Consider the following 14,123-nt stretch of genomic DNA (forward strand, 5'->3'; position numbering starts at 1 on the left):
CAGTCAATGTTCACCTGAATCCCCAGTGACATGACAGGCTCCATAGACTCCAGTTGTTTGTCTTGCATTCATAATCAAAGTATTGCATGGCATTCATGTTTTTGAAAATCTGAAAGCGTATTTTTATGTCCAAAAGCAGTGCAAATGATAATATTTAAGTATCTTCGTCCCGTCAACTCACAGACTTCGTCTCTTGACTCTCCGGACAAAGAAACTTAAATAGGGGCAGCTGTTATACCCTAATTTTGGACCTAAAAATACTTATTCAATTCTTCCTTTCTTGCATTATAAGTCATTTGAACTGTCTCTGATCAATTGCATCTTTCTCTGTATTCTGTTTCAATGATATTTGCAAAATTCACATAGAAGGGTATTTTAGTCATTTCCTGCATTCAACTCATTTTACTACTTGAAAATTGTTTGAGTCTTCTAAATTGGTTTGCATAAGTCCTCATTTCAATTCTATGTCAAAATCCATTTTAAAAAATTGCATTTGAAGTCATTTTGAGTCAGTTTTGCCCCTAGGGGCATTTTAGTCTTTTCATGTGTCAAAACTCTGTTCAAATCTTAAAGATTGTCTCTGAGTCTTTTAATTTGCTTGTATAAGCACTTGCTTTGATTCCTTGTTAAAAATCCATTTTAAAATTGCATTTGAGTCTTTTTTAGTCGTTTTAGCCCCAGGGGCATTTTGGTCATTTCACACGAAATTTCGGCAGAGAGAGGTTACTTTAAAGTACCTCATTTAGGCCCTTGGTTCGTTTTAGTCCGTTTTGTCAATTTTAATCGTTTCACTTTACATTCTTTATCCAATTTTTATTAATTTTTGCATTTTAGTCCTTTGTGTTTTTTTTTCCTTTCATTTTGGTCCTTATTTTTTTTGTTATTTTGCAGTTTAGTCCTCTTTTGTCCAAGTCATCTATTCTGTACACGTGTCAGAGTCTTATTGGTCCACAAAAGTTTGTTACAAAGGTATGCCACATGTCATGTTTGTATTGGTCCAACAGTCATACACATCATCTATAAATAATCCAGTCACAGTCAATGGTCAAAAGGACCATTCATTTTCTGCCAACTCAACAAACAGATTCCACTTTCTCTCTCCCAAGATTTTTCGATCCAAATCCCAAACAAACCCAGAAAATCACATGAACACCATGAATGTTCATCCACCTTCAAACCCTAACCGAATTTCTTGAACTCAAATCAACACCAATTCTTCAAATTCGTGTCAGTTTCATCACAAACAGATCAAATCTAGCAACAAATTCACAAAATCAATTCCAGAGATTCTCAGATTCCATAGGGAATCATCATCATCGAATCTCCGTCTCCTTCCTGCAATTCGAGCCACAAGGCGATCACAAGAAAGAGTTTGAGAGAAGAGAAGAAAACGGATTGAATTCGAAACCGAATTAGAGGAGAAGAAGATCTAAGAAACCAGCACAGAATCACAGCAAAATCTGAAACCCTAGGGTTTCGAATCAAGAATCGAAGCATCAACGAAGCAGATCAAGAATCAAACAGTTCACAGAAGTCAAAAGAAGAAGAACATTCGAAGAAGTTCATCCTCTCTTCCGTCCAGGTACCGAACCTTCCTTCCCGTCCTTTCTTCATTTTTTCCTCGGCAAATCATGTTAGTTTATCTCATATTCATGCTGTTTCTTCACAAATCAACGTAGACAGGAGGTTTTAGGAGATCTTTCTCCAAAATGCTGTTTAAAAAGAATTTAAGAACAAAAACGTAGCGTTTAGCCTTTCTCCGATCTACGTTGATTCGTAAGCCTTTTGAAAAAACGAGCCTCAGAATCGAAGAGAGGAGGTCATGAGCGTCAAGAACATGTAATTAGGTTTCCGTTTAGGGTTCCGACGCGGCGGCGCCACCGTCGGCCACCGCGTCGGAGAAGTGAGGAAGATGACCGGCGTTAGGTCGGAGAAGAGAGAGTCTGCAGACTCTCTCTCTCTAAGAGCTTTGTAGAGAGAGAAAGGAGTGAAGATTGTGAGGGTTTTCCTTTGAATCTTGCTTTTATACCTATGTTGATCCTGTGCGGGCTGTTCTATTGTGCTTCCCGTGCTCCCTATGTGTTTCTGGCCGTTAGATTTGCTGGATGATGTGATGTGCGGCCAGGATTTGATCATGCTGTGTGTACGTGTTTACTTGCCACGCGTTGTAGGTTAGGAGCCTTCAGATCTAGGTTTTGGAGGATCTGGATCAATCCAACGCCTCTGAGGCTCTTGGATGATCCAGATCCATCCATGAGTTTGGGTTTGGGCCTTGTGTCGCTGCAGACTTCGTTTTTCCTTCTATTTTTGCTATTTCCTACACCTTTTTTACTTTCTGCACCTCTGTATATGCTCAAAATTACTTGGAAATTCCTACAAATTTTTGTGTATATTCTCGATGTTTTTTGTGATGTTTATGAGCAATTTGTTTACTGAAAATGTTGATAAAAAATATTCTTGTATTTTCTTGCATTATTTCTTGATTTTATGTGAAAATTCTCATGGAAAATAGTCTAAAACTCTATTTCAAATTCTTGATATGTTGATGATATATGTTGATTGATTTTGTGAATACTTTGCTACTGTTTTGCTGCATGTGTGCGATTTTTAATTGTTTACTTGCTTTACAAGTTACTTTTGTGTATAAATAAATGCAAGAAATATCTAGATTTACTTTGTAAATGTTAAGGTCATCATGTTGCCTTAATTCTCGTATTAAAACCTGATTCAAAATCTTGAAAAATTACATTGGAATATGAGAATTATAGGTTGCATGATTCTTGCATTTTATGAGTGAATTTTGGTATAGTTTTGCACTTGTTTAGTTTTATTTTTGTGAAGTTTCCCATGCTTTTATCATGATATTTTGCTTGCTTTATTGTACCCTATGCTACTAACATTCTCTTGTTTCATGTCTCATACTTTCCATAAGCATTCTCATGTCATTCCATATCCATCTTATTACTTGCATTTTAAGTTTCACCAAAATTAGAATGTAATATTTAGGAATTCTTGTACTTTACTTTTATGCCATTTTTTAATTCTTGCAAGACCATAGAATGTAATTAGGGCATGATGTAATAAGGGCAATGGACTCTAATGATGTACACCGACACAAGCACCGACACATGCACACACACCACTTTAGGTATATAGCTAGAATATGCATGTTTAGATGTATGTTTAGGATTGTATGTTTAGATGAATGTTTAGGCTTTATACTTAGAAAAATCATTTTCCAAAAAATGTGAACAACTTCACTCAAACCATTTTCCAAATAAACCTTGGGATCAAAATCCCATTGTAATTTTCCCTTTTATTTTCTTAATCAAAAATTCAATGAAAATTAATCATACTTGACTTCTTTTACAAATCACTAATCAAACCCCACTTTTTCATAATCTCATGCCCTTGAGGCCTCTTTCTCTTATTCTTCAAATTCCAATTTTCAAACTTAAAATCAACCAACCAAAAACAAAAACCTTTTTGGAAGAGAACTACGGTGGATTTGATCCCTTAAACGGGTACGTAGGCAAGGAACCAAAATTCCTTCAATTCAAATAAAATAAAAATCCAAAAACATTCTTCTCCCTCCAATTCTTCACTTAGAGACTCTTAGGTTTAAATAAACACTTTCAAATAGCATTTAAAAATAAAGCGCGCGCGTAGAAATTAAAGACGGTTCCTATAGGATACTATAGTCGTTATGGGTGCCTAACACCTTCCCGTAGCGAAAACAACTCCCGGACCTCGATTCTCAAGGGTTTTGCTTACTTTTTCCCTTCCCAAGAAAAAATAAGATATCACCGGTTAAAAAGGTTCAAACGTAATCAATGTTTGACACCCGAAAAACCAAGATAAAACAAGTAATTGGGCCAAAGGGTTTTAGCCTGTCCAGAACAGTAACCCCCCAAGTCGTTGCTCTTGATAAAAAGTGATGAGTTTTGGAAGAGCGAGGGAATTGCTTGTAGAGGCCTTTTATGAAGGTGTTATCCTGTGTTTAGGATAACATAATTATGCGAGGAGAATACTCGTGGTAAAGCTTTTTGACATGCCTGCGATGGAACTGTATAGCTCGCAAGAGGATGCCTCACAAACTCTACCATGGTTGAGCTAAGTGGATAGAGAACATGAAGGTATCTCAGAACCTATCATATCGATGATTATGTTGATATCAGGGTTAATGGTGCCGTTCACAAGGATGTGCTTGCTTGGATCCTGATGATGCTCGTCGCACAACATGGAGCGAACCCCTTAGTTTGTATATCAAGTGTAAAACACACTCTTTTATCTATAATTCTTAGAAGTCTCTTTCAATTGTGATTGAACATTTGGAAGTGCTTGTGTGGTTGAGCATTGTAAGTCTCTTGGTTGTGTCCTTGAGCAATTGGCAGTGCAAGGGGCTGAACTACTACTGGATTGTAGGAGGAACCAGTATAATTGATCTCTCTCTCTCTCTCTCTCTCTCTCTCTCTCTCTCTCTCTCTCTCTCTCTCTCTCTCTCTCTCTCTATATATATATATATATATATATATATATATATATATATATATAATCTTTGTCTTTGATTTATACCGCTGCATTCAAACTGATAGTGTGATACAATTGACAAATAATTGAGCTCATTAAATATGTTATTATTGGTTTTATATATGACCTAAAAGACCAAAAAAGATCTATAAAAGGTTCTTAGATGAGTCTCATATATACACATCATTTATTTATTTATATTTTTTAAATAAAATTGTTTATTAAAGACTCAAGGACTCCAATGATAGTAAACAAAAAAGTCCTTAATAAAATGTACTAATAAATACTATAATAGTGTCTTTAGACAATAAATAAAGATAAATTGGAAAGAGCAAGATCATATGAATTTGCGAGGACTAAATCAACTTTTATCTTGTTTTTTTTTCCTATTTTAATCGTGGGACTCCAATAGTTCTGAAGAGAGAAACTCATTTGAGTTGGTTTGGTGGTGTTAGCTTGGGACCTTGTAGTGTGTTTTTCCTCAAAGTCTCATGTACGATTCTTCCAGTGTCAATTTAGATTAGTTAGTTTAACTTCTACAAGAAAAAAAGTTACCGAAAAGAGAGAATTTTTATATAGTTTCTTCCGTCAACGAAAGTACTTAATATGTTAAAGTCTATGTTAAGTAACAGAGATAATCCTTATATAGTTTCTTTCCAAAAGAAAGTCCTTAATAGATCAAGATTTATGTTAAGTACTCCCTCCGTTTTAAAATGAATGTCGTTTAAGGTTTTTACACACATACTCGCTCCGGTCCTATTTATAAGAAACATTTGATTTTTTTGATTCATTGCATAAATGATGTATTTGGTCTATATTCTATACCAAGTACATTAATTACTCAATAAATCTAAAAGAAAGAGATATGTTGTTTTACCAAAATATCCTAATCAATTATTGGTTTGTTTTTCCGTTAAAGAAAAAAATAATACTTTGGAAATAGTGTATATAATATTAGTAATTGAATGGTAAGTCCTCGTGAGCTTAGCTCAGTTGGTAAAGACAATGCATAATATATACAAGGTCTGGGGTTCGAACCTGGACACCACAAAAAAATAAAATAATTGAATGGTAAAATTGAAAAGAAAAAATTATTATTACATTGAAAACTTGAAAACTGAAAGATTTGAAAAAAAAAAAATTATTATTACATTGAAAACTGAAAGTGACGTTAATTTTAAACACATTTTTGTAATTTTTCTCATACATATGGGTATGACCAAGTAATAGGGTAACTCCCTTTTATTTTTTTGTATGTGTACTTGTAGCTTACGCACAACACACGTATCTCCGCACACAACGAAATAGAACAGAACAAATACAATACCCAAAAACGCAGCACAAGAACAAACACATCGACAACTCCAAAATGGAACACGATGAAGACGAAGAACCACCTCTTGCTGTTGAGATTCAACAACATAACAACGATGAATCCATTTCTCAACAATCTTCTGTTGGTGTCACTCTCATCACTGGTTATCTTGGTGCTGGCAAATCCACGGTAACCCATTAATTTTCCCTTTCTATAATTTCTAACTGGGTAGCTTAAAGTTGTGTCCTTTTTCACTTTCATTTTCTTTTTTGTTATTGGGTCATGTACCCATAGCTTGTTGAAATAATAGTGTTTCAATGATTTTTTATTTATTTTTTGTTAAATGACTGATGTTAGTAATGTTTAAATATGATTTTAATCTTTACAGTTATAGCGTTTTTGGTTTTAGTCAGTGTAAGTATTTTTTAATTGGATTTGGTTTCTGCAAATTCCAAACTCCGTTGCTTTTAGTCCTTGACGTCAGCTTATTGGGCATTGGACCGCGTGTTGCGATTATATTGAGTTAAATATGACGTTAAGAACTAAAAACAACAATTTTTGAATTTGCAGAGACTAAATATAAACAAAATATTTGTCCATAAGTTCGAACTTAACTAGAAAATGCCGAAATTGTTAGGCTGAATGCCATGACTTGGGATCCCTAACTTGTATGTGAGTTTTCAAGTGGTTATTGCCACTTCATCTATCATCCAAAAATAAAATCTAAAAAAAAAAAAAATCTTACAGGGACTAAAACCAAAAAACACTATAATTGTAAGGACTAAAATCATATTTAAACCTTTGTAACTGTTATACTAGAAGTGTGTTCGAACCCTCGGCCAATGATTTTGTAATATGGAGTTCTGAATTGGTTGTTTTGAATTTCAGTTAGTGAATCATATATTGAACTCTCAACATGGGAAGAGGATTGCTGTGATATTGAATGAGTTTGGTGAGGAAATTGGAGTGGAAAGAGCATTGATAAATGAAGGGGAAAGTGGTGCAGTTGTTGAAGAATGGGTTGAACTTGCTAATGGCTGTATTTGTTGCACTGTTAAGCATAGTTTGGTTCAAGCCCTTGAGCAGCTTGTGCAGAGAAAAGAAAGGTAAAATACAAAACAAACTATTCAAATTTTGACGCACTAGAAATTTAAACATTGGACTCATAATTACACTTAGGTCGTGCTTCAATAAACATCTTAATTAAGCACGTATAGCATGTACCCTTATCCTATTATTGCTTATGTATATAACAAGAGATAAAATAAGCTCAAACTTTTTTCATATAAACTATAAGCTGGTTTCATAAACTTTCCCAGAGAGCTTATAGAAATAAATTGAAAACAGCTTACAGACATGTCATGAGCTGTTTCCATGAGCTCTCCCTAAGAATCTCACAAGTGCTTATGCTAGTGGATAAGCTCAGATAAGGTAATCCAAGCAGGTCCATTGCATAATGTTGCGGTTCACTTTTATCAAATCCCCTTTTGAATCTCTTATAAATAGATGCAGTGTTCGGCAAAGTGGGTCATATTTTAGTACAATTAAACATTTTTAGGTATTTTGTGTTTGTAGGCTAGACCATATATTGCTGGAAACTACTGGTGTGGCTAATCCAGCACCTTTGGCATCTATTCTTTGGTTGGATGAACAGTTGGAATCTGATGTAAAGCTTGATTCTATCGTCACCGTAAGTATCATTAATGGATGAAATTGATTACTTTTTTTGTTTTTTGAGCAATGGATTTTGCTTCATTTTCTATACATTGTATTTAAATAAATTACTTATCTGGGATATTGTTGTATAACAACATGTTTGCTTATAGTTGTTTTATACCCTGTCAAACAAATGATACTGTTTTAGTTTCTATCACCCGCAAAATTGTCCAAGAAATAGTTCTTGGAGACATTTTATAGTACCTGTCATGGCATTCAAACTAATATGCTTATCTTGTTAATTTTGTGATAGTGGCTTAGTTCCTTTTTATATGTTGATAAAAGCTGTTTCTTTCCTCAGTACACAAGTGCGTGATTTGTGCATCATAGTATCTTTTCTAATTGTGTTTCTACCGAAGTAGGTAGTAGATGCCAAAAATGTTCGCTTCCAGCTCAAGGAGCACCGTGGCTCATCTTCATTTCCTGAAGCATATTTTCAGATAGCATTTGCGGTAATTGTGCGTTATATATTAACTGGATTTCAGTTATTGATAACATATTTTTTCCTTTTCTCATTAAATTGTTGTCATATTTTTATATATTCAAAGATTATCTCCACAAAAAAAAGATATATGAAGATTAGAGAAAAAATTGTGATAGAAGTAGCACTAAAAAACTACATTTCACTAACAAGACCAAGTATCTTCCCCTATCTATGCTGATAATTTAGGTCAAATGCTAGTATAGCACAACTCGCAAAGTACCATAATACCCTACCTAGTCTGTAACAATATTTCTTAATGAGAATTTCACACAATAGAGTTGTATGCAGAAGTGCTAATAATGTTGCTGCTTCTTTCAGGACATTGTAATTCTTAACAAGGTTGATTTGGTATCTGCAGAAGGCTCTGGAGCTCTAGAGGAACTCGAGGAGGAAATCCATAACATTAACACACTCGTAGAGATAATTCATTCTGTGCGATGTCAAGTTGACTTATCTAAGATATTGAACCGCCACGCTTACGATACTGCAGTAAGTTGTACATATTTTTGTTCTTTATCTATAGTCTTTTCTTCCCACCTTCATGACCGCAGTTTACCTGTTTTGTTTTTATTTTCAGCATGCCGCACATTTAGAGGCATTGTTAGAAGAAAGTCGTTCTTTGTCTACTAAAAAGCTTCATGATAGTGGCGTGAGAACCATATGCATCAGTGAGACTGGAACAGTTGATCTTGATAAGGTAGAATTTCAAATTCTGTTCATGATGTTACTGTAGATTACAATATGTATAAATCAATTGAAGTTCCTTTTTCCTGTATAGCTTCTAATCAAGTATGTGCTTGCTTTATTTTACAATTAGCAGTTGCGTTATGCATTTAGTGTTAGGAAAATGGAAAACTAATTAAAACAACGATTCCTGCTAACACGGGGCATAAATAGTGTACCGCTTTTGCTTCACTTAAATGATAAATCTCAATCTATCATTCTAGTGTTTGCTTCCGTAATGCCTAGCAGAGAATGCTTTGTTCTTTTATTGAATTCATTTTTCAAAACTAAATCTTTCGAATAAACACTTTTCAGCCTAACTTGTATTTTATATCATGTTTAAACCATGGCAGACTCGTATATGGCTAGAGGAGATTCTTTGGGAGAAGAAATATGATATGGATGTATACCGTTGCAAAGGAGTCTTAAATGTTCAAAACTCTGATGAATTGCATACTTTGCAGGTATAAGATCCGTCTTCACCAGTGGTTAGGCATGTAAAATTTTGTTTGTGTTTTATAATTAAGTTTGCATTCGCATTGGCTCCACTGTTACTGTTTGAAAAAGATATTTAGTGTACTATTTATAAGGCATTACATCCATACTTCAGTAATCTTGACAGGTAAACTTTGTTAAATTGCCTATGGTTCTGTCTACTTTCAGTCCCTAGATTGTAGATTCTACAACAATTAATTCATTTGTTGTTTGGGTATTAATAGAAAATTGTAATGTGTAGAATCTAGAGAGCCTTTAGCTTTTCTGATATAACTGTTTTTGTGAATTCTGTTAGAATGATTCTCGGTTAGTTACATGAGGTGAAGAGTCTATCTATAGGCATAAGCTAACTGCCTCTAGCTGACTGACACGTGTCAGTCAGCAACTCCTAGATGACTGGCAGATGCCAGATAATACAGTTAGACGGTTACACAGGGAGAATAATCTAGTGTGACATTCCTTTGATATCGTTCTGATCACAATCTACCTATACTAAGCTATTCCTTCAATAGGTATTGCTATATGTTGATTTTAATTAGGTATTATATAAGAAGAATTTCAACTCTATTGCTAATTTCTGAATATTCATATTTGAGTTGAAAACAAAATGTCCAGATTCATCTCTAATTAAAGAGAAACAAAAAGTATGCTAAAAGAGAAACAAGGTAATTTTTATCGTATTATTTAGTCAAAAAGATCCCTTGGCATAACTGTTGGGAGTCATTATTGTTTGACTATAAGACGTCATGAGTAACTTAGTAAGTAATCAAAACATCCTCTTGCAAATGCAAGGTAAGGCTGTGTGCATATCCGTGACAGGTTTGACATTGTCGTGACCTTGTGATGAGAGTTTGATAGAGCAAGGTCGTATGTTTTCCACACAGTCTAGTCACACACCTCGTATAAGGGTTTGCAATTTGTTGAAAAAATGCTTTTGAAGTTTCAGTAAATGTAGGAATTAAGTTTATCATCCCAGTTAATTGATAGCGCATGAGATGTATATAAAAATATTGGCATGGTAGCAGTGGTGTTACTTTGTTAGGTATATCAAGTGAGAGTGTGAGCTGGCAAGTGATGTAAATCTAACCATGTGAAAACGTTCAAGATTGATTGACCATATGTGTAAGAATAGATAGTCAAGATTAGTTTGTTTTGAGAGTTTATATTGGATATATAATACGACCTGAAAAACATTTATAAATGGGAGGCCTCCCTTGCCTTAAAATTCTGTTTTTTTAATTTGAGTTAGACTCAACCCCAAATCCTAAGATAGTATTTAGACCTTATTTAAGATCTCTTGGACCACCAGTTATAGGGCCACTCAGGGAACGCTTCAAATGTAAAATCTTTGGTGTGGGACGTTAGTCTTTTAAGTCTTCATTAGATGTAATATGGCTTGAAAAAGTGTTTATAAGTGAAGAGTCCCTTGCCTTAGCTGGTTATAAGTAGAGTAACAATTGAGTTTGGCCAAACCCTAAATTCCAAGAGCTAGCAACACTTTAAAAATCTGGTTGGACATGGATGACTGTCTCATGTAAAACCAATAACACCATCTATGTATTAACATTCTCCTCTCTTTGTTTGATATATTTGTTCACTTGCTAATCTTAAAACATTTACTCTATTTAGTAACTTTAGAATCTTTGAGTCATTGAATCATGTAATACACACCAAGTTTAAGATAAATTAGACATCATGGGTATGAGTGGTGCTAGCAACACTCTTTTGAACACTCTCTAATACTCACTCTCTTATTGGTTTAAATCATTGTGGGTCTACACATTGGAAATAGAACCCACACAAAGTGGTGGGACATACATTGATTCCATCAAATAAAAGAGTGAGTGCTAGAGTGTTCAAAAGTGAGTGTTGCTAGCATTCCTCGGTATGGGTAGTTAATATTGTGGTTTATTTGGCAAAACAAAATCTTGTGGTTTAACTTTACTTATATATTTCGAAAAGGATGTTGTACATTAAAATAAAGTAGTTAGATGAAGTATCAATTAGGTTTTAAATCATTTGATTGATATTTGGTATACTCAATTTATCAAATAAGAAATTTGATTCGACAGTAATAGTGAAATAAATGCAGCCCACTTGGGTTGGTCTGGTGGTGTTGGCTTGGGACCTTAGAGTGTGCCAATTTTGGTTTTAGGTTTGATTCTACCCGGTGCCAATTTTGGCTTCTTCAACAAAAAAGAAAGTGAAATAAATGCTTACAATTTGAGAAATACTTACTATACCCCCTTCCGTATAATATTTGAGTTTTAATTTTTAAATCACTTATCGGTGAAATCCTGGCAGGCTGTGAGAGAACTATACGAGATTGTTCCTGCTCGGAAGTGGAAGAAAGAAGAAAACAGGATGAATAAGATAGTATTTATAGGTAACATGACGGGCATTGTCTTGTGCATGCACGGATTTGAATATTCTTCATATTGTTAATATGTTTATTTTTTGATTAACAGGTCATAATCTGAAAGAAGATGTCCTAATCAATGGCTTGAAAGCTCTTGCAACCTGTTAGGCTGTGTATTTGTTTCCTTGTGTGGGTATAAATATTAATAGTTAACTGATGATTGTGAGATTCAACCAAATTAGTGTGTTAATTTATTTTTTTATAGACAAATTTTGGTAAGTTAGTAGTGTTGTGTTAGTTACTACTCCCTCCGTTTTAAAATATAAGCAAAATTTACTTTTTAGGTTCATTCATTTAATGATGTATCTGGTATATATTATGGTCCACATACATCATTAAATGAATGAACCTAAAAAGTAAATTTTGCTTATATTTTAAAACGGAGGGAGTAGGATTTTGAGAAACTTGTTATAAAGTTAGTACTTATGTTAGTTTTTAAGGTTCTGGGTTTGAACCCTAAACCTCTTAAAAGTTATTTTTAATGATGAGTTCATATATTCATTTTAAGCTTTACACTGTATGTCTTATCTGTTTCCCTACCATCTTCCCAATTTTTTCCTTGATTCATCAATGTTGAGTTCATCTCCCCAATTAACATGTTACTTTAATTAAATGAATCTCTATGCATTAATTCAAGAGTAATGTTAACAACATTCTCTTTTGAACAATTTCTCCAACACCCACTCTTGTTGGTTTAAATCAATGCGCGTCCTACACTTTGGAAATGGAACTTACATAAAACATACATTGATTTCATTCAATAAGAGTTAATGTTAGAGAGAATGTTCAAAGGAGAGTGTCGTTAGCATTCTTCTTAATGCTCAATTCATGTTTGGATATAGTTTTCGTATCACAGTTTCACTTTCACCTAATGGAAAATTGAAAATAATTTTTTGTTTTTGCTTTCAAAAGCATAGTTTGAGATTCCAAATTGATTTTTTATTTATTTATCAACTATCTCAAAACGATTTTTTTATTTATTTTTTATTTATCAACCATTTGGACTAGTTGACTAACTTGAGATTGGGTAAAACTGAAATTGTGGTACTAAATTGATAATGGTAGTATGTCATTCAATTGTTGGTTGTTGAGGTCTAGATGTTTTGTTAGGGGAAAAAGATGTCTAGATGTGGAAGCTTCCCTTCAATAAATTCAGGTGTATTATGCCTTATATGTAACACACATCAAATGAGTTATCATTAATGATGGATGATGATGATATCTTCATGTGATTCTTATTTGTACCTCTTTGCACCTTCATTTAGATGCGTTCTCGACATTTTTACCCCAATTAGATAGATGGTTTTAGTACATTAGTCCAATGGATTTTTAAGAGTCAAACATAAAGACAAACCTCTTTTTGAGTTGAAAACCGACGTTTAATGTTGCACTCTCATTAGACCAATGGAAATATAATCTTGCATGTGTGATAATACTTTGTCCTTAGATATAAGGTGATTTTCATATTACTAGATTCATTTATTTATTTTAAATACACCTTCTATTAATACAACAAAGTATTATCAACCAACGTTATTATTGTTTAGGTTTAACTGCATGTTTGGTCTCTTATATTGATTTTAGGTTTAAGTTGCTCACTTATGTTTTACAAGTTTTAAGTTGGTCCCTAATGTTTTAAAAGTTTCAAGTTAGTCCAAAACATTACTAACAGTTGAAGAAGTTAGTCTCTTCAGCCACATAATATTAAGTTTAATAAAAAAATAAAAAATATAAAAATATTTTAAAACTGATTTTATACATAAGTTCAAATATGACACCCATGTTATCAACCTATATATCTAAATGGCCAAGTGACGAAAGAACTAACTTATTTCAATATGTGTAACGTTTTGGGCCAACTTGAAATTTTTAAAACACAAGGTACCAACTTGAAACGTTTAAAACATAAAAGACCAACTTAAAACCTAAAATAAACATAAGGACTAAACATGCAATTAAGCTTATTGTTTAACTTAAAATATCAAATGAAGGACCAATGAAGGTTGAGCCCATCACAAAAGGTTGGACATTATTCAAGTGACCAAAGTTTGAATTTCATCTAAGAGAGATATTCACATTTAGTGTCCAACATACCTCAAATATGATTATCTCCGGTGGAGGGAACCAATGAAAAAATAATAACTGAAGGATAATTTAATTTTTTTTAACTCATTGTACATTAAATTTGATTATATGAAAGGTGTGGGGGAATTGCGAGAAACTGGTTCAGTTCATATTCAATTGGATTGACATATGATTACTTATGTGTGTGGCAAGCTGTTCGCACCAAATGTAAATGCAAATACTTTTAAATGGCAGAAGCTGAACTTGTGGAATTTCAAGTGCAACATTGATGCGGCCATGTTGCACCTGCAAAAGCAAAATGACATTGGCAAGTGATTGCGAAACGATAAGGGAGAATTCATTCAAGACAAAAAATT

General features: G+C 33.6%; 1 protein-coding gene across 2 annotated transcripts; it reads left to right on the forward strand.

Moving 5' to 3' along the window:
- The first annotated feature begins 5,791 nt into the window (after positions 1-5,791).
- Positions 5,792-11,892, forward strand: LOC146921757 (Cobalamin biosynthesis CobW-like protein). 2 transcript variants are annotated; one of them, XM_085715048.1, is made up of 9 exons: positions 5,792-6,034; positions 6,734-6,951; positions 7,421-7,535; positions 7,924-8,013; positions 8,364-8,534; positions 8,623-8,742; positions 9,122-9,232; positions 11,568-11,649; positions 11,732-11,892. In XM_085715048.1, exons 1-9 carry the CDS (start codon positions 5,900-5,902, stop codon positions 11,788-11,790), a joined length of 1,101 nt encoding a protein of 366 aa, XP_085571174.1. In that variant the 5' UTR covers positions 5,792-5,899; the 3' UTR covers positions 11,791-11,892. The 2 variants fall into 2 exon arrangements, with proteins under 2 accessions (XP_085571174.1, XP_085571173.1); XM_085715047.1 differs by having other exon boundaries at positions 5,799-6,034; positions 7,924-8,019.
- The last annotated feature ends 2,231 nt before the right edge of the window (positions 11,893-14,123 follow it).

The sequence above is a fragment of the Medicago sativa genome, chromosome 5 (assembly GCF_051527215.1).
Source record: "Medicago sativa cultivar Bolivia chromosome 5, Bolivia_mono, whole genome shotgun sequence".
NCBI classification, from domain to species: Eukaryota; Viridiplantae; Streptophyta; class Magnoliopsida; order Fabales; family Fabaceae; genus Medicago; species Medicago sativa.

Excerpts from the sequence above, each read along its gene's own strand:
- LOC146921757 (XM_085715047.1), top strand. The coding sequence starts at position 5,900 with ATGGAACACGATGAAGACGAAGAACCACCTCTTGCTGTTGAGATTCAA. Across the intron at positions 8,535-8,622 it reads GCCACGCTTACGATACTGCA|CATGCCGCACATTTAGAGGC; the intron begins GTAAGTTGTACA and ends TTTTATTTTCAG. Across the intron at positions 11,650-11,731 it reads GAATAAGATAGTATTTATAG|GTCATAATCTGAAAGAAGAT; the intron begins GTAACATGACGG and ends TTTGATTAACAG.